This window comes from Pagrus major, chromosome 8 (assembly GCF_040436345.1).
Source record: "Pagrus major chromosome 8, Pma_NU_1.0".
NCBI lineage: Eukaryota > Metazoa > Chordata > Actinopteri > Spariformes > Sparidae > Pagrus > Pagrus major.
Genome location: NC_133222.1, coordinates 15,960,709 through 15,982,492, shown reverse-complemented (window position 1 = coordinate 15,982,492; position 21,784 = coordinate 15,960,709). Strand labels below are relative to the sequence as shown.

At 42.5% G+C, this 21,784-nt stretch overlaps 1 protein-coding gene across 2 annotated transcripts in view; it reads left to right on the top strand.

Moving 5' to 3' along the window:
- LOC141001068 (A disintegrin and metalloproteinase with thrombospondin motifs 20) overlaps nt 1-21,784 on the top strand; it is an 83,583-nt gene that overhangs the window by 15,213 nt on the left and 46,586 nt on the right. Inside the window, exons 4-11 of one of the 2 annotated variants that reach the window (XM_073472018.1) lie at nt 623-876; nt 4,117-4,200; nt 5,261-5,385; nt 5,504-5,544; nt 5,886-5,991; nt 10,105-10,251; nt 13,664-13,805; nt 14,401-14,505. In XM_073472018.1, coding sequence (XP_073328119.1) covers nt 623-876; nt 4,117-4,200; nt 5,261-5,385; nt 5,504-5,544; nt 5,886-5,991; nt 10,105-10,251; nt 13,664-13,805; nt 14,401-14,505 — 1,004 coding nt within the window. The remainder of the gene's footprint in view (nt 1-622; nt 877-4,116; nt 4,201-5,260; nt 5,386-5,503; nt 5,545-5,885; nt 5,992-10,104; nt 10,252-13,663; nt 13,806-14,400; nt 14,506-21,784) is intronic. The other variant, XM_073472019.1, reaches the window with a different exon arrangement.

Here is a 21,784-nt window from a genome sequence, read left to right as displayed (position 1 = left end):
GTGCACAGTATATGGCTGACGTCCTGGTTCTTTTTGGGTTTTTTTTCTCATCTGTGACTGTTGTGAAAAGCGAGCCTGTAAATGGATTCAATCTGGCATTGTATATATTTCATTTGTTGCCTTTCAGCACGAGTGTCCAACATCCAGATTGTGTACTGCTCAGGATCAGAGAGGGATCATTTTAGGATTTTTATATCCTATTGCAGAGTGCAGACTGAGACTGGTACCTCTGAGTTGGTAAAATGTCGTTATGGGATTTTCTTTTTGTGTGGCTTTAATTCATGCAGAATGTACACTGCCGGACAAAGCTCACCACTGACCCCGTGTCTCTTGGTACAACTGTTTTCCTGAGCACTGGAATGACACAATAATTTATGGCGGGTTTTGACGTAGAAGTCCGGCGTCCTTCTGTTATGTCATTGGAATTCAGCTAAGCTAAAAACCCTTGGCTCTTAACTGTAGTTGTACCATGCTCACTCTTGAAATGCCTTTATAACATAAAGGAAAGTGGAAGAATTTAAATATTTGTGATCACAGTCCTACTGTATGATCATTTTTTTTGTTACACACATCTTTTCCTCCCTAAATGATCACTTATGTTCATTTTTCTCTCCTGAAACAGCGGACTCCAAGAAGCCAGTTGCGTTTGAGAGCAGAGGGAATATGGGAGAGGAGTTGGACTCTCTCAGAGCCACGATAGACGATCAACACGTATATGACAACAACTCCAACAGCACACACCCCAGATCCCCACGCAGACGCAAGCGTTTCCTCTCCTACCCTCGTTACGTTGAGCTGATGGTGACAGCGGATGCCAAAATGGTGCGTCACCATGGACGCAACCTGGAGCACTACATCCTAACAATCATGTCAGTAGTAAGTAAAACAATGTTTCTAAAAATTATTCTTATGTCTCAATGTTGAAGATGTTGTCATTATTATTAAATGATTTGAGGATGTATTATTGTGGGTGACGCTACTGTCAAAAACACATTTTTCTACAGTTTGTACCTGTACTGCTATCTAGATAGTTTTGGTTCGACAGTATCCATCCAGGTTTTGACATATCCATCTCTGAGATTTCTGCCCCCACTGTAAACAAAACAGAAAAATGAATTTGTCTGTTTTTTCTGTGTTATAAGTGATGCCTGAATGACGACATTAAGGCTAATTAACTGGTGAGCTAACCGCTAGCACAACAGCCAACTGGGAACATGCTAGTGCTGGCCTGTCACAATCATTGATATATTAAAAATCTGTTATGTCATCAGTGTAAAAGTCTATGGGCCAATCAGGAACTCGTGGGCGGGGCCAGTGGGAGAAACACTACAATGCATATTCAGTAGGTTGCATACCAAGGAAGTAAAGCCAGAAGCTAGAGAAAGTTTTTGGTGTGCGCGCCAGGTGAGCAATTCTCATTAGGATGTACAGTATAGGTGCCACGTTTGCACTTGGTATTTTGTTATAAATCTATGGTTACAATAGTTTTCTGAGCTAGCTAGCTTGCTAACTGTCAATTACCTCCCAGTTAGACCGAGCTAGCTTTGTTGCTAACAGGAAATACGCTCATGAGGAGTTTCTTCAAGAGATGTTTCCTGTCTCTTGTATCTTTTCTGGAACAGTTTATCTACCAGCAGAGGAGAGTTAATTTAAAGCAGATGGTGCAACATAGTTAACTTTAATAAGCTAAAAAAAAGGTTCCTCTTTTTAACTCTGTAGCTGTCTGAAGTTCAGCACCACCATGAATCTGACGTGAAAGACTGACTGGACATTCTACTACAAAATGTAGCCTAAAATTTAAATGCAACAGGGCCTAAAAACAATGGGAAAAAGATACAAATAAATAATACAAATAAATTAATGTATGATAAAAGTGGTCCTGCTACTCTAGATAATCAGACCCTGTTGTGACTGTTTTCATTGGACATAGCATACATTCTCAAGAAACAGCCCATATTAACACCGTGAGCTGCAGAAATCTCAGAAAGGGTGAATAAAGCCCAAACTATCTCCATGACATAAGGTTATGAAGAAAAGTTTTTTTAATTTGGTGAACGAACTCTTTAAAATGTAAAAAACAAAATCCACCCGTCCCGGTCTGTGTGTTTTTTAGCCTCAGATGTTACTAATTGACATTTTGGTTGTAAACCCTGTTGCAACCCCAGCGTGCTGCTGCTTTAACAAAACTAGGCCAGTTAATTGGTAAAATCCTGACTCAGCACGTTGACCTCTTTACGAGTCCCATATCTGTCTGAGGGAGCTCTCTAGTAATCAAGCCAGTAACACTGTGATTGACTGTCTGTTTATATATTAGAATAAAAAGTGTTGGGGGAGTCTGTGTGTCAAAGCAGGATAGGTTATCAGTTCTACTGAACTGTGTGTACCGTCTGCAGTGTGACAGACAGCATGTTCAAAACACTCATTAACTTATAAAGGAGCTGAGGAGATGATTGTCAGTGGAGTGTTACCCATAAGTACAGCAGAGAGGGCACAGTCAATGTTAAATGTGCCAGGGACCTTTTTACTACCAGGATTGAAGTTAAAATATTAGTTCTGCAATGTCTGCAGGCCAGTAGTGCGCGCACACACACACACACACACACACACACACACACACACACACACACACACACACACACACACACACACACACACACACACACACACACACACTTATCTTCCTTCCTCTTTCACAATCTCTTACTCGCTTTATTTTAGCCACAATTTGACCAAACCAGCCACAATCTAAAATCTACCAAGTCTGGTCTAAATGAGGTTCCTAGGTATTGTCATGTTAGTCACACAGTATATAGTTTTATGCAATAAAAAGTGTGTTACTGCTTTAGAGCTGGGACACTTAATAAAATGTATATTTTACAGGGGCACTGTGCAGTTTAGGAGAAGAAAGTCAACCTCAGAATTTTAATATAGACAATGTTCATGAGGTAATTAGACAAACTCAGTAGTATTTCTTACTGAATAAACAAGCTGTTCTCAGAGGAAAATAAGGTCCCCAGAACACTGTTTGAAGCTAGAAAGGTGGCAGAGTCCGCCAAATATAAACAATAATTAAATTGTGTTGTCCTTTAAGATCAGTTTGTTTATTCAGTTTATTCAAGATGTGCTACCTAGTGCACTTTTAAATAGGCCGGATTCCCCGAGGAACCCCACCCTCCTAAGAAATATTTGACCATCCACCAACCAAATTCTGTAAAATATTTTGAATATTAAAATTTTTTGTTTTCCTTTGGTTTTTTATCCCCTAAAATTAGTCAATTTATTCCAGATAGTTTATGTAAAAAAAAAACTGACCAGAATCAGCTGTAATATGTAAACCCCTCCTATTTGACCCTAAAGATTCCCAAAACTATAACAGAGAGTTTGACCTCAGTGGTAACTACGGCCTGCTGATGTTATAGCTTTTTAGTTAACTGGCTGTATGAGATACTGTAGTGATGGTCCAGTGTAGGCTGCAGCCCCCCTCACATCTGATTCTTGCACAGATCATACAATAACATATTGTACATCGGGGGCGAGAGCATACAGAACAATGTCCAGTGTCACAGATGGACTTAGCATGCACAAACAGGCCTTTGCCCACTCTGGACAGGCCTGGGACACGTTTGCTTCCCCTCAAGCTAAGACAAGCTAAATGTTTATAGTGGACTAATGAGTTCCTGTCAGGAGGCCGCACATGGCCGGGGACTGCTGGCCGACCGTGACAGGAGTGCACGAGAAAAGCAAGAGAGGGGAAAAAACTACAGAGGGAATGTTTTGCTGTCCTCACAGAGGGGCTGAGCTGCAGCTTTGCTGGAGTTTCACGTTTGTTTCTGTGTCCAGGTTTCAGTTTATTTTTTCTTTGCTAAGGTCTGTGAGGGAATAGTAATTGGTTTTAATACCCTGTTGATTAAACTTACCCTGAAGGAGACATTTTTTTGTTTCTTCTGACTTCAATGAACTGTTGCTGTTTTGATTAAACCCCATGGAGCTCAACCAGACACCAGAAATTTCTCATTCCAAGTATTTAAGTAGACTAGCTTTGATAGTGTTGCTGTACTCTGGTTCAGGTTAGTGGAGGTTTGCATTTTTTGTCTGTGTGTTTTGTGTTTGTTACAGGTAGCAGCAGTGTACAGGGACCCCAGCGTAGGAAACCTCATCAACATCATGATTGTCAAGCTAGTTGTCGTCCACAATGAACAGGTGAGTGTGGGGTCTTGAATGCTAACCGTATCCAATACAGGTCTACAGTATGGCTTACGTCAGTGCAGGTGTCTCTGGTCTGGCCTTTTCTCTGTGGGGCCTGTTTGAAAGGACACTGCCTGCCTTGTCAGTCTCAAGTCTCAAGAGAGTTCTCCTTGGAAAACAAACGATACTATAGTGAGGCCGCTAGCCACCTGCGAATGAGAGGTGGCTGAAGAGGCTGGCTGTGCTTTGCTTTGTCATAGTAACTGATTGTTAAATAGTTAAATTAAATTCCAGTATTTGCTTATCTCAGTATTATTCACATGTATTGTCTGTTATGACTGTTGTTCATAATAACAATACTCAACACTTTGGTTAAAGGTCTCAAATACAGAAAGGAGTCACCTTGAAACTCAATTCTGGACGTTTCCAAATGGCAAAAATAAAAATAGCAGCGTAGCCACTCTTCAGTTTTCATTGAATAGCCTTATAAGATAAAGTGAGACTGCAATCAGGGCAATCAGGGCAGTGCCCTACAAATTGACTCACATAAGACCTCTGGGTAGACTATCCTGTATGAAGCAAATGTTTAAAAATGGATGACTACCTGCACCAGGTCGGATAAAAACTACCGAAGCACCTCGACCTGAAATCTACGGCTCTCCCTAGAGGTGGTGGATCATGTGCAAGAAAGATGCTGTGGAAAACACAAGGATTTTCAGTTGACTACTTTCTGTGTTTATGAAGGGTTTGATAACCATCTCAAAATATATATATCACCATTTCACGGTCTATGGTATTACACTATTACATGTTGACATAGTTGTATTATGTTATCAGTTACAATGACCATTAAAGAAATGAAAACAGAAGATTTTTTTCAGGTGAACAAACATGATCTTAGCCCCAATCTGCCGTTGCTGCAAAAGACCTCATTACCCAAATGTAGTGTAGTAAAATAGTAAAATATTATCATGACCAGCAGTCACATGAACATAAAAAGGAGAACAAGGAAAATGCGGGATATCCCTTAACATTAGATTTTAAGGCAAGTAACCCAGTTCTTTTTCCGAAACAGGAAGGGCCCACAGTCAGCTTCAATGCTGCCACCACTCTCCACAACTTCTGTGTGTGGCAGCAGAGCCAAAATGTCCAGGATGACAGCCATCCGTCTCACCATGACACAGCACTCCTCATCACCAGGTACACACTCATCTCCAATTCTCACTATAAAAGCAAAGCCAAGTTTCTCAAGAAAACATCCCTCTTCGATAAAATAAGTCAAATCATTGAATGTTTGTTTTGTTTTTGTTTTTTTCAGGGAAGACATCTGCCGTGCAAAAGATAAATGTGACACGTTAGGTAAACTTCTTTCTCTTTGCAAAAATATCTCCACCTCAAGTCTGATTCAATTATCTTTCCACTCTGTTAACCACAGCTCATATACTGTGCTGTAATGAGTTTATGGCAAGCTGTCAGCTAATAATATTATAGTGACAGAACAGAGTGGTAGAAAGGGGAGGAGGGAGGGAGGATGGAGTGAGTCGGTGGCGGTGCTAATCTCTCTCTTACGGAACAGAAGTTTTGATGGTTTAATCGCCTTTAGCACTCAAGCAGTAAGGTTTTTTTTTTTTTCTCAAAGTGTGTCTTTATGTGTTTATGTGCATCTGTGTATGTTTCTGTGTGTGTACGTGACCCTGTAGGGCTGGCGGAGCTGGGGACCATGTGCGACCAGTACCGGAGCTGCTCCATCAGTGAGGAAAATGGAATTAGTGCCTCCTTCACTATCGCTCATGAGCTGGGCCATGTGTAAGTTGCAGCAACTTACACACACACACACACACACACACACACACACACACACACACACACACACACACACACACTCTGTCTCACCCCCTCACAGCCAGCTTTGACCAACAAAAGCCCTCTTATCAAGAGACGTAGGGCGCAGCAGACACAGGTGCAAAACATAATAAAGTGAAAAACTTTTAATAACATGCCAGCCGACAGTATGTTACTATACAGCTCAAGAAGTTAACCCTGTATGTGTCAGAGCTTTGTCTTCGTCTGGGTTCAGTGTACTCTAAATACAGTAAATACTTTATCACAGAGAGCTTTATCAGACTGTGCAAGGCTGAATATTCCGGTAAGTGTTTGGGGACTCGCTCGTTCCCAGAACTTTTCCAGATATCGGCTACAAAGTCGGATAAAACAAGCTGAAGATGTCACAGTGCCGTCATATGTAACTTGTCTGTTTGCAAGTAATGTTAGTGTTATCACAACACGCCTGTCTGCCAGAGTGTGTTTTCACAACAAGCAAATATTGCCACATGTGTGAAGTGAGAAAAGACTCATCTCTATCCAAGTGACCAAGTCAAAACATGTGATTTTATCTCTCATTATTCCAAACATCCATCAGGCACACATAAATCACTCATTACCGCCTCTTTTTTGTGTTCATGTTTAGTTAATTGAAATGTGCAATTTAAAGGAACTGTTTGGGCATATTTTTCGAGGAAGATGAAGCATCAATCTTTTTTCCCATCCCTGTTCTCTCTTCCTGCCTCTCCACCTCCCTCGCAGAGCGTAAAAGTGAAATTTTTCCTTCTGGTCTGCCTGTCCATTTGTGTAGGACAGTAAAAAGGACCAGTGTCGTGTGAGCATGTGAGCCATTCGTTAAGAATGACAGATATTCTTCTGCCACCTCTGTCCTGCTCACACATTGTTCCAGTGGAGAGATCGGACCAGAGCAGCCAGATGGACGAGTCTACAACCCCCCTCCCTTCTTCCCTTTTGCATCTCGTGTGGATCTGTTTATGCTAAAGTTCAAGCAGCTGGAGGCCCAGTTGGCTCTGCCTCTTGGCGTGGTTAATCGCTGCGTTCACAGGCGTGAGCTCTTGAGAGTGTTTAGCGCTCTGGGAAAGCTAGTGTCAGGTAGTGGGAGCCACTCAAGAGTATTGCAGATTAAAGAAAGACTTAGACTAATGGACAGGAGGCCTTTCTCAGATGACTGCAAGGACGTGTGATTTCTAATAGCCATCATGGGGATTTTCTGGCGAGGCGGTGTCACTGGATAGCTGTTCAAAGGTGACACACATAATCAAGTTTGTCATTAGACAATGCCAAGGTTTCAAATGTCTTGGATCACGGATAAATCATCCTGACATTTTGATGTGGGCCTCTGACTTTCTTTTTTAATATTTTCAGAAGGCTACACCACAAACCTTCACTGGCATCGTCCTGATCACACATAACCTTAGCAGGCTTGGAACAGCAACTTGACCGGTGCACGGTGGCCAACAACCACGAGGCGGTCATTCAAGTTTCAACAAGTTTTAATGTCGTCAGGATGCAGTCTGATGAGGTTCATGACATGAGTATATGTGGTGACTTATACTGACATCACACCAATGAACATATATGTGTGAGATGTACATGGGCATTCACACTTTGGCTTAGAACTGAACAGTATAATGTTCAATTCATGTTTATAGCAACCCAAATTTCATGAAAATCAGTTCAGAATTAATCGAGTTACCGTCAATTTCATAGTGAAGTCTGCATCTCTCAATACACATTGTATTTGTTTAGTAGCTGATCTTGACTGCCCCAATAAGGTGGATGAACAAATCGCAACACACAGCAACAAGCCAGTGAGGTATCTATATTTCTATATCTATGTTACAAAATGTTAAAACCTCATACATAGTGTGTATGTCCATGTGTGTCTCACACATAGATGTTTATAGATGTCATGTACATATAAGTCACCATATCATATACCTCATCAGGTCACATCAAGAAGACAATAAAACTTGTTGATCGAAGTAGCTCACAAGTGAGCCGTCTTGCTTTCCTCTCATCTCTGTTGATAGATGCACATATTTAATACGGATTGGGCAAGATGTACAGATGGTACAGTTAAATTGTTTAATCCACTCACAGTGTTGCAATGCATTTTCTCCCTTTGGTGTCACTGAGCTGATAAAGTGCTGTTCCTGCAGACAGTGCTGTTTTGTTGTGGTTCTTATTTATGTACAGCCCATCTGGAGGAATTCACAATCAGGCTGTCAGCACGTCTCGCTCACGGTTATTTACAGGCATTTCATCACAGAAATTTGTTTTTTTGTCTGACAGCATGGCATTTTGGGTGTGATGTGCAAAAAGCAAAGCAGTTTGTTTTAATGAGAGCTCTATCTTAAAGTGAGTGGACTTCAAGTAATCACATTATAGTCTGGATGCTAATAATTAAGTGCTGGGGTTGGTACTCTCCCACTGGAATTGATTCAGTTATTGATCTGTCTGTAGAGGTTGCCAAACAAGAGACCCACTAAACTTCCTGATTTACGACCTAATTACACTAAAAGGTTCTCATCTCATGATCTGAAGCCAGGATCCCCATTTGTGCCCTTCATATCTGGGTCAACAAAATCATCATAATTTGTAGAGTACAAGTTGTTCAGAGCCTCTCACAAATCCCCATCATGAGGGCCTGAAGGCAAAGCATCGAGGAGTTTAGCTTTATTTTAAACCTGCCTATAACTGTCTGCATCATCATTATGCACCTTTGAAGCAACGTAAGTGACCAAGAATAGTTTGGAAATATCATTTGAGTCTGTTTTGATTTTGTCAGCATCAGCAAACAGCTTGATTTGTGTGTGCCGAGCTCATTACTGTGCCAGAGGCTTACTGTAATTATTCCCTGGATGTTTGCCTTCAGGCCCTCGGCCCCTGTAGGGTGGGCCTCATGCCAGCCATGCTAGGTCTTGTTTATGTGGCTGTATGGATTGACCCTCAGCCACAGTCCAGAGCTCAGCGCTGGCCCACATCCTGTTGTAAACATCTCCGACATCATACAGCTGTAAGGGTCCCTGCGTGTGTATACATACGTGTGCAAGCATGTGTGCAATCACTGCATGTATTTATGGTTGGACGCCAAACCGCAGCAAAAAACAGGACATCCGCACTGGACTGCGCTATTCTGGACATGATCAAGAAAACTTGCTTTATGAGGCTGCCAACTGCAGACAGACTGGATGAATTCATTAATTTGCAGATGCCATGCTGTGTGTTTCATTTTATGCAGCTGTTGTCCTGTGAAGACCCTTGTTTTATTGGTCATTATGACTGAGTTGGAACAACTAGTCGATTAACTGTTACTGTAAGTGGATCAACAGAAAATTTATTACTAACAACTCTGATAATAGTTTAAGCTTTTAAGTCATTTATTTGGCAGAAATACCAAACATTCTCTGGCTCCAGCTTCCCAAAAAATGAGGATTTGATGTGGTTCTCTGTTGTACAGCAGTGCTAACTGAATGTTTTTCAGTTTTGGAATTTGACGATCTCACCTTGTAGTCCAGGATCACATTTTTCACAATTTTCTGGTACAAAAGACAACAAGAGCAACAGCCTTGATCATGATACAACTTCTCATTTACATCTACTCTACACTTACATTTTAAATGCACATGTTTAGATCTTCATGGTGTTACTACCCTCACCTCCCTCTGCATTAAGCTCTTTGACAATGAGAATGAGATGATGACCTTTGACCTCTGGAGATCCTGACTAGCATGCCAGCCACGATGGTGGCAGGGATAGATGCTGATAACTAAAGCATGACATACTGCTGGCCAGTTGGAGTTTTCTTGAAGCCTTCCAATGGTTTTACTGTATAAACGTGGGAGATTACTCAAGAGAAAGGTGCTGAGTGTGTGGTATTACTCAGAGATGTGTCTCCATGGTGGCCCACAGGGATGGTGTGAGGTGATCCCCTGTTCAAAATGGCTGAATGTAAATCCTGTGACATTTATCCTCCTTGCTGCGACCGAGCCATTAAGCAGCCGATAATCACTTTGTGTGTGTTCCTTATATCCCTCTCTCCATCTTTAACACCTCTCCCTTTCTCTGTACCAGGTTCAACATGCCTCATGATGACAACCCAAAGTGTCGGGAGGCAGGCATGAAGCACCAGTATCACGTCATGGCTCCCACCCTTAACTACGACACCAATCCCTGGTCATGGTCCAAGTGCAGTCGCAAGTACATCACAGAGTTTCTCGAGTAGGTACCAGCTCTCCTTTCCAGGTTTAAACTGATTCATTATCAAAACAAAAAAACAAAACACTAATCTCATGGAAAAGAAACATCCAACATCCCCATTTTAAGTGTTCCATTAACTTTTACTTGTTGTGACGTGGCCAGCCAAACAATCTGGTTCCACATCCCTTGAAATGCTCTGTAGACAGGTCAGCGCAATGTAAACTGTGTGGAGTTGTTATTGCCTGGTGTTGAAAGAGTATTTCCTGTTTGAATCCGGGGGTCTTCTACGGCTGACCTGAGCGATGGATATCCTGCAGCCCCTCAGCTGTCTCTCCGCTCAGACAGAGCCCTGCTCTCAAGATGCTGGGCAAACAGTAATCGAGTCACTAGCCTGCTTTCCACACCAAAACCTGTAGCATGGGGCAACGGCTCATTCAGCAACTCCTAACCAGCAGTGTGGTTCCTGATCCTGGTGAAAGGCTTCCCTTTAAGATGGGAAATGTCAGTTATAATTAGATCTTCCCTGGACATGACCCTTTAATCTTTGCGTTCTTTTCCTCTGTTAATTGTGGAGGTCTTCACAAAGGACGGTCTTGTGGAACAGATGCATCTCGAGAGCCCAGTTTTAGGAGATGCATCGTATGTTTAAAGGTTGTGCTTCACATAGTTTCCAGTCAGCGTTGACCTCAACATTGACTGGTCGGAATATTCAGCTAAAGAAGGATGAGAATCTCCATGAATCTCTGTATTCGATGGACTGGTCCATGTCAGCTGTTTGGTTTCTGTGTGTGTGGCTGATAAATGCACAAAAACCAAGGAACATTAAAATAGTAGGATTGGTCATTACATCACCGATTCTTGCTTTGGTGCCAGAGTTGTGGTATCAGCTGTAATGCAGTCTATGAGAGATGCATGGATCTACCCAGCATATCTACATTTTTTAGCATGTTTCTCCATGCATCTCCGATTGACTTCAATACAGCTGACACCAGATTCTGGCACCTAAATAAGACTCAGTGACACAATGACCCTTCCTTCTTTTTTATGTTCATTGACAAAAACCAGGAAGTGCATGATGTAGATTTCAAATGCATTTGTGATAAAACTTTAATTTGTTAAACATATGAGACATATAACAAACAATGCAGGTATGAAGAGAGTAAAGCAGCATGGCAGTGTGGGAGCCGCAGTGGTGGGAAAGGCCCTTGAGAGCGTAGTCCAAGTGCTTTTGAAATCTGTCTCCAGCCAACAATGAGGAGCATTGATTCAAACTAGCACTTCTACAGTACTACTCCTGCTCAGCGGGCTGACCTGGTCAAGTACGTCAGTGTTTTGACTGCCCATTCTCCCTAAAGAGCAAATTCAATATGGACTGCTCTCCTGGCAGTTTAAAAAACGAAAGGCCGCGCCACCTCTCGAACGTCCCTTTTCAAAATGCAAAGGATTCCTCTTCCTCTTGCCCTTATCTCACTGTCGCTGTAATAATGTGCACTGAACTCCCGCACCTGAAAGCCGATGAAAAGCGTCCCGCTGTTGTGCAGTGTTATTATGTGTCAACCGCTACATAAAGAAACCATTCATTCCTCTCTGGCACTGTGCCGTTTGATTTAAGCCTCAAAATCCAAATATAAAAGTAAAATGCAAATCTTTGACTGTCGCCACCGACTAATTGTTGTGTTCGCTGAGTATTGAAACCACATAATCATTAGTAGTGGGCGAGCCCTATCATTTTCCATTACACACCTTGAAAATTAGGCTAACCACCCTAACAGCAGCTCCCATATGATCTCATTTTTAAGTACTTTTTTCAGTTTTCTCAGTAAAACCAAGATAAAGCTCTAAATTCAACTAAACCTCTGTCATTATCTTCTTCTATGTCTCCATGTTCAGTAATCGGTACATGCTGTCAGAGACAAAACTCCGACATGACAGCATCGCTGCACTTTACTTACCGCTGTTTGATCAAACACTGTACAGTGACGCGCTGTGCCTCTGCAAAAACCATCTATCTGACATATGAGAAGCGCTCTTTCACTCTTTGCTGAGGGAAACCCAGTGTAGTGTACATGGAAACTATTATTGTTTAGTCTCTTATGACAAGCACACAACAGCCAACCATAAGTCATCTTATAAATAAACTCACTTTCAAGTTTCTCAATGGCTGCCAGGTGTGGAATCTCTTCTGGTGCCAGAAAGGAATTGCCTCGCTGTCTCGAAACCGCACAGCCGATATTCTTTAAGAAAAAAAAAAATAGACGTTTCATTTAAAAAATGACCACATTGACCCCTTCTCCCTCTGTCTGTCTGTCCTGGTCTTAATAATAATTCCATTAGATTCCAGGACACTGATTAGACAGATGACCAACTGCTGAAAGACGCTGTAATATGGGACTGTCTGTATGATTCCCTGACAGGCTGCTCTATAGTCTTCATTCACAGTATCTTCCACTGCTGGTTTATTCTTCTCATGCAATCATTACCCTGCCACCCAGCGCTGTTTGCTGCAGTTTCTTACGTTATGGCTGGAAATGAAAGGGGAAAGAAACAAAGTGACGGTAACTCAGGATAATCCAGTGTAATTATTGGCTTGTCACATCAGCTGGTGCTGTATGGAACAGGTGTTTTTGCAGCTCAAACCTGGATTAAATTTGTCAGAGCGATGCAGACATGTCGTGTAATTACACATCTATGCATGTCTCATCCGTCAGTTTCCTTTTTTTAAAGTAAACAAAGAAAGAAGAGATTCTTTGAGGTTTGGCGTGCTCTGCTAACATGTTTGACTAGTGCCTTTTCACAAGCGTAAAGGCTGATGATTTTATATGCAGGATGTTGGTGCATACATTCGGTCCAGCTGAGCTTTTGTTGTCTCTGTTCCTCTGTCGTGGCTCAGGGTGTGGCTGACATACAGCGCAATCTGTCATTAGAGTGCAATGCTGGTGCTGGCACAGATTTAAGTAACTTAATCAAGGTGCTTCATGAGTCCAAATTCTCTTTTTTTCCTTCTGCACAGAGGAATGCACCTCGGATAAAAATGTGGTCAGTGTGCAGATCCTCCTCAGTCTGTATTGAAATGCTTTTTTATTCAGTCTGTGGCGCCTGACTCCAGTTTCATAGTGACAGCATTTACTAACAGGCCATTGAGGGGAAGTGGTATCAGTCTCTCTGTTAGGTAACTTTACAGACCACCCACAGGGGAAAAGCACATCTGAGGATGATCACAGACAATGACACAGAAATGTTGACTTTGTGTTTATGAAAGATGATGACACATGTTGATACTTTTTGAGGTCAGAAAATACTGGATTATCCTGAAAATGTTCATACCATCAAAGTTTGCCTTGTATACCTGTGTGTACATGTTTGTATTTTTCTGTTTGTGCATACACCTTTGTGCTTCTTCATTTACTGAACACACACTCTTACTGTTTTTTAGCACCGGCTACGGGGAGTGCCTCCTCGATGAGCCTGTAGGCAGGACATACGAGCTGCCCACCCTCCTCCCTGGTCAAATCTACAATGCCAACAGACAGTGTGAACTGATGTTTGGACCCGGTTCCCAAATTTGCCCTTACATGGTACGTTGGCTTGCCATCAAAGCAAGCAAAACCACATTGAACAAGTGAAAAATTAAGACTTCAGGTGGAAGTTGATCTGATATGGCTGTCATCTGCCCAGACGTACAGAAGACATTCGAGCAGAGCAATTATACATATAGGCCAACAGATATAAAGCTGTAGTCTGTTTATTGTGTGTAGTGTAGTTTACTGTAATATACAGGAGAATACATACATACGAAGAGGCAGTTTTACTCAGCCTATTGTTGAATGCATGGCCACTAATTAAAACCTGATGCTGGGCCATTAAAAATGCATCTTTCACATGTCTGGAATATGAAATATTGTTTGGAGAAACCATAAAAAACCCAATGTCAGTCTCCAATCACACACTCTTCCTGCCAAAACACAGGAGGCATATAGGAGGAAATAGCTGTTAAATGTTTCTGTCAGCTCAACAAAGTCAAAAGTTATTGAATAAATTAAACATGTCCAGTATATTTTTTTTTTGTATTGGCTGGAAGCTTGTCGAATATTCTCACTCAACACTACAGATTAGCTCTTTTCCTTTTCAGCCAAAATGATTAATTGCTATTGCTCATTTTTCCTCCCACAGAAACAATGCAAGAGGCTGTGGTGTACGAGTGCAGAGGGGGACCATAAAGGATGTCGTACACAGCACATGCCACTGGCTGATGGGACTGACTGTGGACATGGAATGGTGAGTCTGTCCACCTGTGGATCTGTATTGCTTAAGGAAGAGATTACATGAGTTTGATTCCCTAAACTAAAAAAAATAACTCACAGATGTTTTGTAAGTAGACTGGCTGACACTTATTTTGCTGCAGTAAATGTTCAAGGCCTGTCAGTTTTGGGGGTATATGTGTAGATCTCAATACAGCTGCTGTCAAATTGTTAGAAAACTGAGTTGCAGCAAACCTGTTGTTTATAAAAAGACCCAAAAGTCATACTTGACCAAAAGTAAAGATACTATGTTAAAATATTGAAGTGAAAGTCACCCATACAAATATTACTCGAGTAAAAGTGTCTGATATTAAAATGTAGTAAGGTATCAAAGTAATGGCAATAAACGTACTTATGTACATTTACAGTGAATTAAATGATTATCAGCCTAGTCGATTATCGGATCGTTATTTAGTCCAGTACTGCTAACGCTCTGTTTTAGCTCCTGTCTCTTTAAGGCTCTCCTCCTGGATACCCAGTCTCCTCTGATTGGTCAACTTACACAAGCCTGAGCCAGCACAACTAACAACAACAGAGCAGCTGTGCGAAATCAATTCTTACGTGCCAAACTAGCCGCTAGGCGTAAATTATCCAAATGTGTGAACCAAAGTCACGGAATTGAAGGCGAGACTACTGACGACGCGTTTCAGGAGCAGTGTTTTTTCGGTGGGAGTTAGGAGCTTCTGTTGTTGCAGACTTTGACCTTTTTAACTTTCATAACCTTTTACATGCACTAGAACACATATAAAAAACTGAAGGAAAGGAAAAAAATATATAATTATTATAAGATTGGCACACTGAAGTGTCCTGATGCAGTACAACCAAGTTATCTAGTATTAAAAGCAGAAAAACACAAGGAATTGTTTGCAGCTACCATAAACCAGAGTTAGCTTTAAATATGGGTTAAATGTAAATATTTGTTTTCACCATATTGCAGAATGACTGCTGAATGTATGACCTCTGTTCCCTCATCAGGATTGTTGTTTAAGCTGGCCTTGTTGCATTTTAGACTAAATACATTAGTGACACAAGCCAAAACTCCCTTGCAGTGCCGCTTTGAATCCTGATGCCTTTCCCTTCTAGTTCACTTCCCCTACCAAGAAAAAGGAATAATTTATCATCCATTACTCTCCTGCCTGCATTCTGGTTGCAGAAACCCATGTAAATGTGGTCAGGTGATGGCCCTAGTTAGAAACTTGAAGCTTTACCCTCAGTGTTGTTGCGGGGCCCCAACCCCCATTAGCCTTCATGTTCTCCTCGCTCTGGGATGCTATGCTAATTAGGGCTGAGACGTCGGGTCAGTCACTGAGGATACATGGAAAGAAGGGCTGCAGGGGAGGGGGGGGGACTGGAGGGTGGGGGGCAGAGGGCGAAAGAGAGAAAGAGGAAAGAAAAGAGAGACAGAGGGGGCGAAAAAGAGGGAGAGAGAGTCTTGAGAGGGAAAGGTGAAGACGTAGGCCCTTTGAAAGAGGATGCCGCCCGCCGTTCACAGTTGAGTCACCTTGTTGTGAACCCATGACCCTAAAACCTCTTTAAAAGGCGGGTGAGTGGGTCAGTGGTCAGGCCGTAACAGAGCCCAGGCTGAGACCAGCCAGCGCTCTCACAAAAGACCTCACATCAGTGATTCTGCAGCGCAGGAGAGGAGGGAGGGAGGAGAATGAGGAGGATGTGGTGGGCTGGTGTTTAGCATTCGGAACATGCATGAGAGGGAGAAAGAGAGGGAGGGAGAGAAGGAGGGTTCTCTACTCTCCTTAACCTTCTGCCCTCCAGGAGTCTTTTTCAGTGTGGGCCCATGTAAGTCTTATATCCCTTATATCCTTTCATCTGGCTCCATCTCCCTCCTCACCATGTTAGGTCCTGGATCAGCCCTGTCTAGTGAGGAGAGGTTAACAGGGGATAGCTAACATCTTAATCCAACCACAACAACCGGACTAAACAGTAATGGTCCTGGGATCGCAGCTTTCATACTGCTCTCAGCCTGTTCGTGGGAGAGACGTTTTGAGGAGACACGGTGTTTAGTCACACCAAGTGGTGTTGCTTTAATAAGCTACAAACCCTCAACTCAGCTCGAGCTTACTTAGGTAGATTACAATAGATGTCTGATCTTTATTGGAAGCCTGTAAACACTGATTTGGTAATGTGCAGCTCCAGAGAGGCCCAAACACCAGGGTTAAAACCAGGTTAAATTTATTTGAAAAGTGGACGTTTTTGAGATGTAGTGAGCGTACTGTAGTCATGTAACAACAGTTTTGTAAATTTTTGACCACATTTAGTTGAATTTTCCATCTAAATGTCTGATGATAGCCAAATCACATTTTAGAATTCCTTCTGCCTTATTTAACAAAACTAAGGGTCTTCTAGCGGCTCTGTGATGCAGTACCTCGGTATAACAGTGCAGAGAAGAAGAAAAGTTTAGGGATCACCCAAGTGAAGTATTCATCCTGTTGGAACACAGATATCCATCCACTAATTGTTGAAACATTTCATTGAAAATGTCAACCTTGTGGTGGCTTTAGAGGAAAAATCAGAGGGTCACCAAAGCCATTAAGATCTGCGGACTATGAAAAAAGTTAGTCCATCCAATAGCTGCTGAGATATTTCAGTTTGAACCAAAGTGGACCACCCGACAGACCTTTTAGTGGTGGTTGTTTTCCCTATGAACAAACACACAAAGAGTTTTCCTTCGTTTCTTTGTGCATTTGAGCCGAGGCACCACCTTTGTTTGTGTGCCGAGGGCCCAGTTTCATCTTCATGCAGGGGGCTGTTTGAAGTAGGATGAGTTGAAAGAGAGGGGGACCCTGCACCAACACTCACCTGCCCGCACAAGAGCTCTTTTATGTGGTGTTTTGGTATGGTGTGTTTGTGTTCATCCTTATGCCAGCCTCAAAAAAAGTCTGATAACCTGCAAACCCAGATGATTCTTCTTGATTCTCTTGTGTCACTATTGTGTTTTTCTGTCTTTGTATCTCTTGGTGCCTCTCGTACGTTCGCCCGCTGCATCTATCTCTATTTTTTTTCGGAGACATTCTTAATATACTACATCTATCACACCTTTTCACCTCTTCTCGACTCCTTTCTCATTCTTTCTGCAAAGAAGTCATGAGGTTCAGGTCTAAGGCTTTACAGGGTCTTGGGTCCTGGCTCTGAGGTGTCTGCAGAGCCCTGAGGGGGAGTGTGTGTGTTGGGGGGGAGTGTCAGATCTGGAGGATTACAGCTAAGGCCTCTATGGGGGGAAACTAGCAGCAGGTATTGTCTTAGCAACCACAGCTCCCCTTTGAAGATCTCTTCCGTAGCCTATCATTAGACCAAAGCCTGCCATGTCATTCTAAGTGATTACATGGGAAACGTCATCTCTCGTAAAAAGCACATCTTCTGAGCTGTCACCTCTTTTGCCCGTGCTGTCTGGAGAGAGTTTTTGTTCTATCGGGTTACGAAACAAAGTAGTGACCGCATCGGGTAATTGAGGTCAGCGCCCAAAACGTGGGAGAGAGGCACGTCCCCTAAATGAAGAGTGAAAAAAAGTTTGTTTGTATACAGCTTAGTTGAAATAGGGCAATGGGCACTGCAGGGTTCATGGGTAGTTTTCTCCCCCTCTGTTCTCTTCTCCTCCGACTCTCTCCGCTTCTCCACTTGTGCCTCTCTCTCTCTCCCTCCCTCTCTGTTGCTCAACGGGCCCTCTCACAGGGCGCCGGAGTGAGTAATGCGGTCACATGACCTCTCGGCGGCGCGTCTGTCATCTGGCTCAGTGGGCCGTGCACTAACGAGGGCATCCCATCACTTGTTGTCTATAAATACCGCCACCACCCTCCCTCCCCTCCATCCTCTACTCTCCTGCTCTTTATCCCTTACTCCCCCCCTTTTTCGGTCCCTCTCACTCTTCAAAAGGATCCTGCCTGTGCATCTTTGTGCGTCTGTTTGTGTGTGTGTGTGTGTGTGTGTTTTGACTGTGTGTGCATACATGGATGTAGTTCTTCCGTGTGTGTTGCATCTATTTGATTGCAGGATCAATTACATTTAATGTAACTCATTTAAAGTGTATAGACATGCACACTAGTAGATGTGTGTGTCTGTGTGTGTGTGTGTGTGTGTGTGCGTATGTGTGTGTAGATTAGGGGCCAGACAGCATGGTCAATAAGCTCCTGTCAAGCCAAAGCTGGGGACTGCTTGGCCCTGTATCCACGTCCCCACCATTTGAAGATCCCCGCTCTGCTTCTCACCACGTCGCTGCTCAGTGGGTGGCGGAGAGAAAGAGGTGGTGAAGGAGCTTGAATAAACTGTGGTGTTTTGTTGTCAAAGTTCTTATTGTTCCCAGTTTTGTTCCTTTTATTGTCAACTTGAATGTGTTCTTGACTGAAAGCTCCCTTGAAAGCCATTTTTTTCGGGGATTCAAAATGACGAATGAAATATTGAAGTGTTTTTGATTTCATTCATTACGATTGGTGCTCGCTGAGCTCGCTGAGCAAGTGTAAAACCCGAAAAACTTTCCCAGATTCTCTTAATAGGGGCTTAATTGAGTGGTTAGTGTAAGTGAATAAACGGGAAGTTGTTTTTGATTTCCAGAACATTCTTCGGGAAAGAATGACGACCTGCTCTGGTTTCAGCCAATTAGAGCGAGATAGTGAGGTCTTGAAAAGTGAAGCCAGGGCAGAATGGAGTCTGTTGGCGGAGGCGGTGAGTGTTGGCTGGAACTCCCTGGCAGCCTGACAGACTTGTCGTACGATGCTGGGACGGGGTGTGTGTTTGTGTGTGTGCATGTGGCTGTACTGGAGCTTGGGATTGTGAGACTGGTATCAGTGTCACTCTCAGCTAATCTCTGGATATTTGCAGGATGTTGCCACTTTGATTTGCCATCATCACAGACATATCTGTGGATTTGGGCTAACAAGAGGATTGTTGTTTTAGCATTGATGTAGTTTGCTGATGGAATTACTGTGTCCGGTAGCGAGTGAGTAGAGCTGTCATTGCTGGCTGTAGAGTAGGAAGGAAAGTATTTGCATGATTATAGTTTGGTGTCAAAATGTGACAAAAATGTGTTCCTTCATACACAGTTATTAAAATAAAAATTATTATGTGAAAGGTGATATATTCAATGGAAAAAAGGAGCTCTGGTGAAAACACACAATCTGACATATACAGCAGGCTAACTTATAAAGTATTTATGGCTATCTATTAGCAAACAATTGTCCTCTTGTTGATGAGGAAGCCTCTTGGATGAGAGGTGAAACGTTTCAAGAAACTAAAATAAGTCCAGTTGCCTGATATAATAGTAATTGTCCTCTTGCACATCTAGCAGGCGTTGTTATGGATCCCACTGGTTTTCTTGCAAGACCTGTATCACTCCACCTCTGATTGGTTGCCTGCTCTTTGCGTTGTCTACACTTGACGCAAACTGTTGGACTCAAACTGTCATCTCGTAGTGTAGCTGTGGTCTATTATTCTTGTGGTTCTGATGTGGTGGTTAACAAGCTGTAGACACACCGACCTCTTCGGCCTCCTTTCTGGTCTGCTGCTGCTCCTCTTGGGGTCACTCATCTTCACCAGAGTTTTTTTTATGATGGGAGCACCTGTCTGTTGAACTTTACCACTCTTCTCACCTTCTCCCTCGTGCTGAAGCTTTCGGCGTACGATAATGAAGACACACGCCAATCAGAGGTAGAGTAGAGCGGGTCCTGCAAGAAAACTTGTGGGATCCATAATCTAGCATCTAGCACACATGGAGCAACATTAGCATTAACTTGGAGCTAATGTACTAGACAAATGTAAGCTCCACCAACTAATAAGAAAATGTCTGTTGGCTAACTAATAAAAATTAGTAAAGCTTTGTTTGATTTAGGCTAGCTTTATAATCAGTGTTTTTATTGGCTAGCAATTAGCAGATGAACATAGTTAAGATTTAACAGAGCTAAAGGAGAGTGCATGTATGATATATAACAAATCTCAAAATAAATCGCAATATCATCTTTATGTGGTGATCATGTTCTCTTCACAGCTTATTGTGCTGCCCCCAAGTGGCCAAAAAATACTGTTTTAAAAAATAATGAATAAAATAAAATAATGAGCTAAAAGAGTAAAAAAAAAAAAAAAAAAACCCTCTGGGGAGCAGCAGAGATGGAGGATAACCGCCAAGGAACACCTTTATAAATCATCATTTTGTTAGATGTTAGTACTAAAAATGATGATTTAGACAAATTTCAGAACATTACAAGTTGTGTGTTTGTCCCAGTAGTTGTACAGCGATGATAATAAGTAAGAAAGACCGACAGTAAAAGTGTGCACGTGAATGGAACAGCTGATCGCACCAAACTACTCATTCACTGTAATGACAACCCTTACACTTCTAGGAAAGATGTGGGGGAAGGAGAGATCACACACAGTGGAAAAAAAGGATAGGAAACCAAGTAAGAAGAGAGAGGTTGGCTTGGGTCACGGTTGCATCATGTTGTCTCTCTTGCTCCCACCTCCCTCTCCCTCTCATCATTTTTCCTCCTGTCTTCACACCCTTTCAACACAACGGAAAGAGGAAATATAGAACTGACAGGGATAAGGGTTAAAAAAATGAGTCAGTGGAAATCCAGTCTATAATAACAACTGTCACTTGACTTATTTCCAGAATCATTCACTACTGTATAGCTTCATGGCCTCTCTGTTTCCTCTCACCTCCAGGTCAAGCTATTGGACATGTAGCAGTGATTAATGCCTTATTGAAAACCACGATGGTGGTCTGTGTTGGGCTGTTTTGGCAGGTGACTCCAGATGTTTCAGGTTTTTTGGGATTGCGGTCACTTTTAATTGTGATTGTGGAAAAGAAAGAGGGCTCATCAGAGACTGAGACACAAACCCCCAACAGGCCATGGCCAAAGTGAACTCCGTTCCCAGATCCATGAGAAAGACACTGCAACATGAAAGGTGATGCCTTTTGGAAATGGCCGTGTTAAAATGAAAGGGCTTTTTAAATCAGTCCGCTGCCTTCTCATTCCTGCAGTGATGTATGGCTTGGGTTCAGAAATGAGGTGCTCTCTGCAACAGTTTCCTGGCAATTACAGGGCGCTAACTTCCAAACCAGCCAGCGGAGAAGCTTCAAGCAGCTGCTGTCCTTAGAAAGTGCTGCTGCTGTGGGGGTTAGCATGCTGGTGACTGCTCTCTGTGGCCGTGTGGCTGAGTTGGTCAAACTTTATGTAGTTTGTTGGTGTGCGATTTGAGAGCAAAGTGTAGTCGTATACAGTTTGTGCAAAATGCATGCATGTGTATGCACTTAT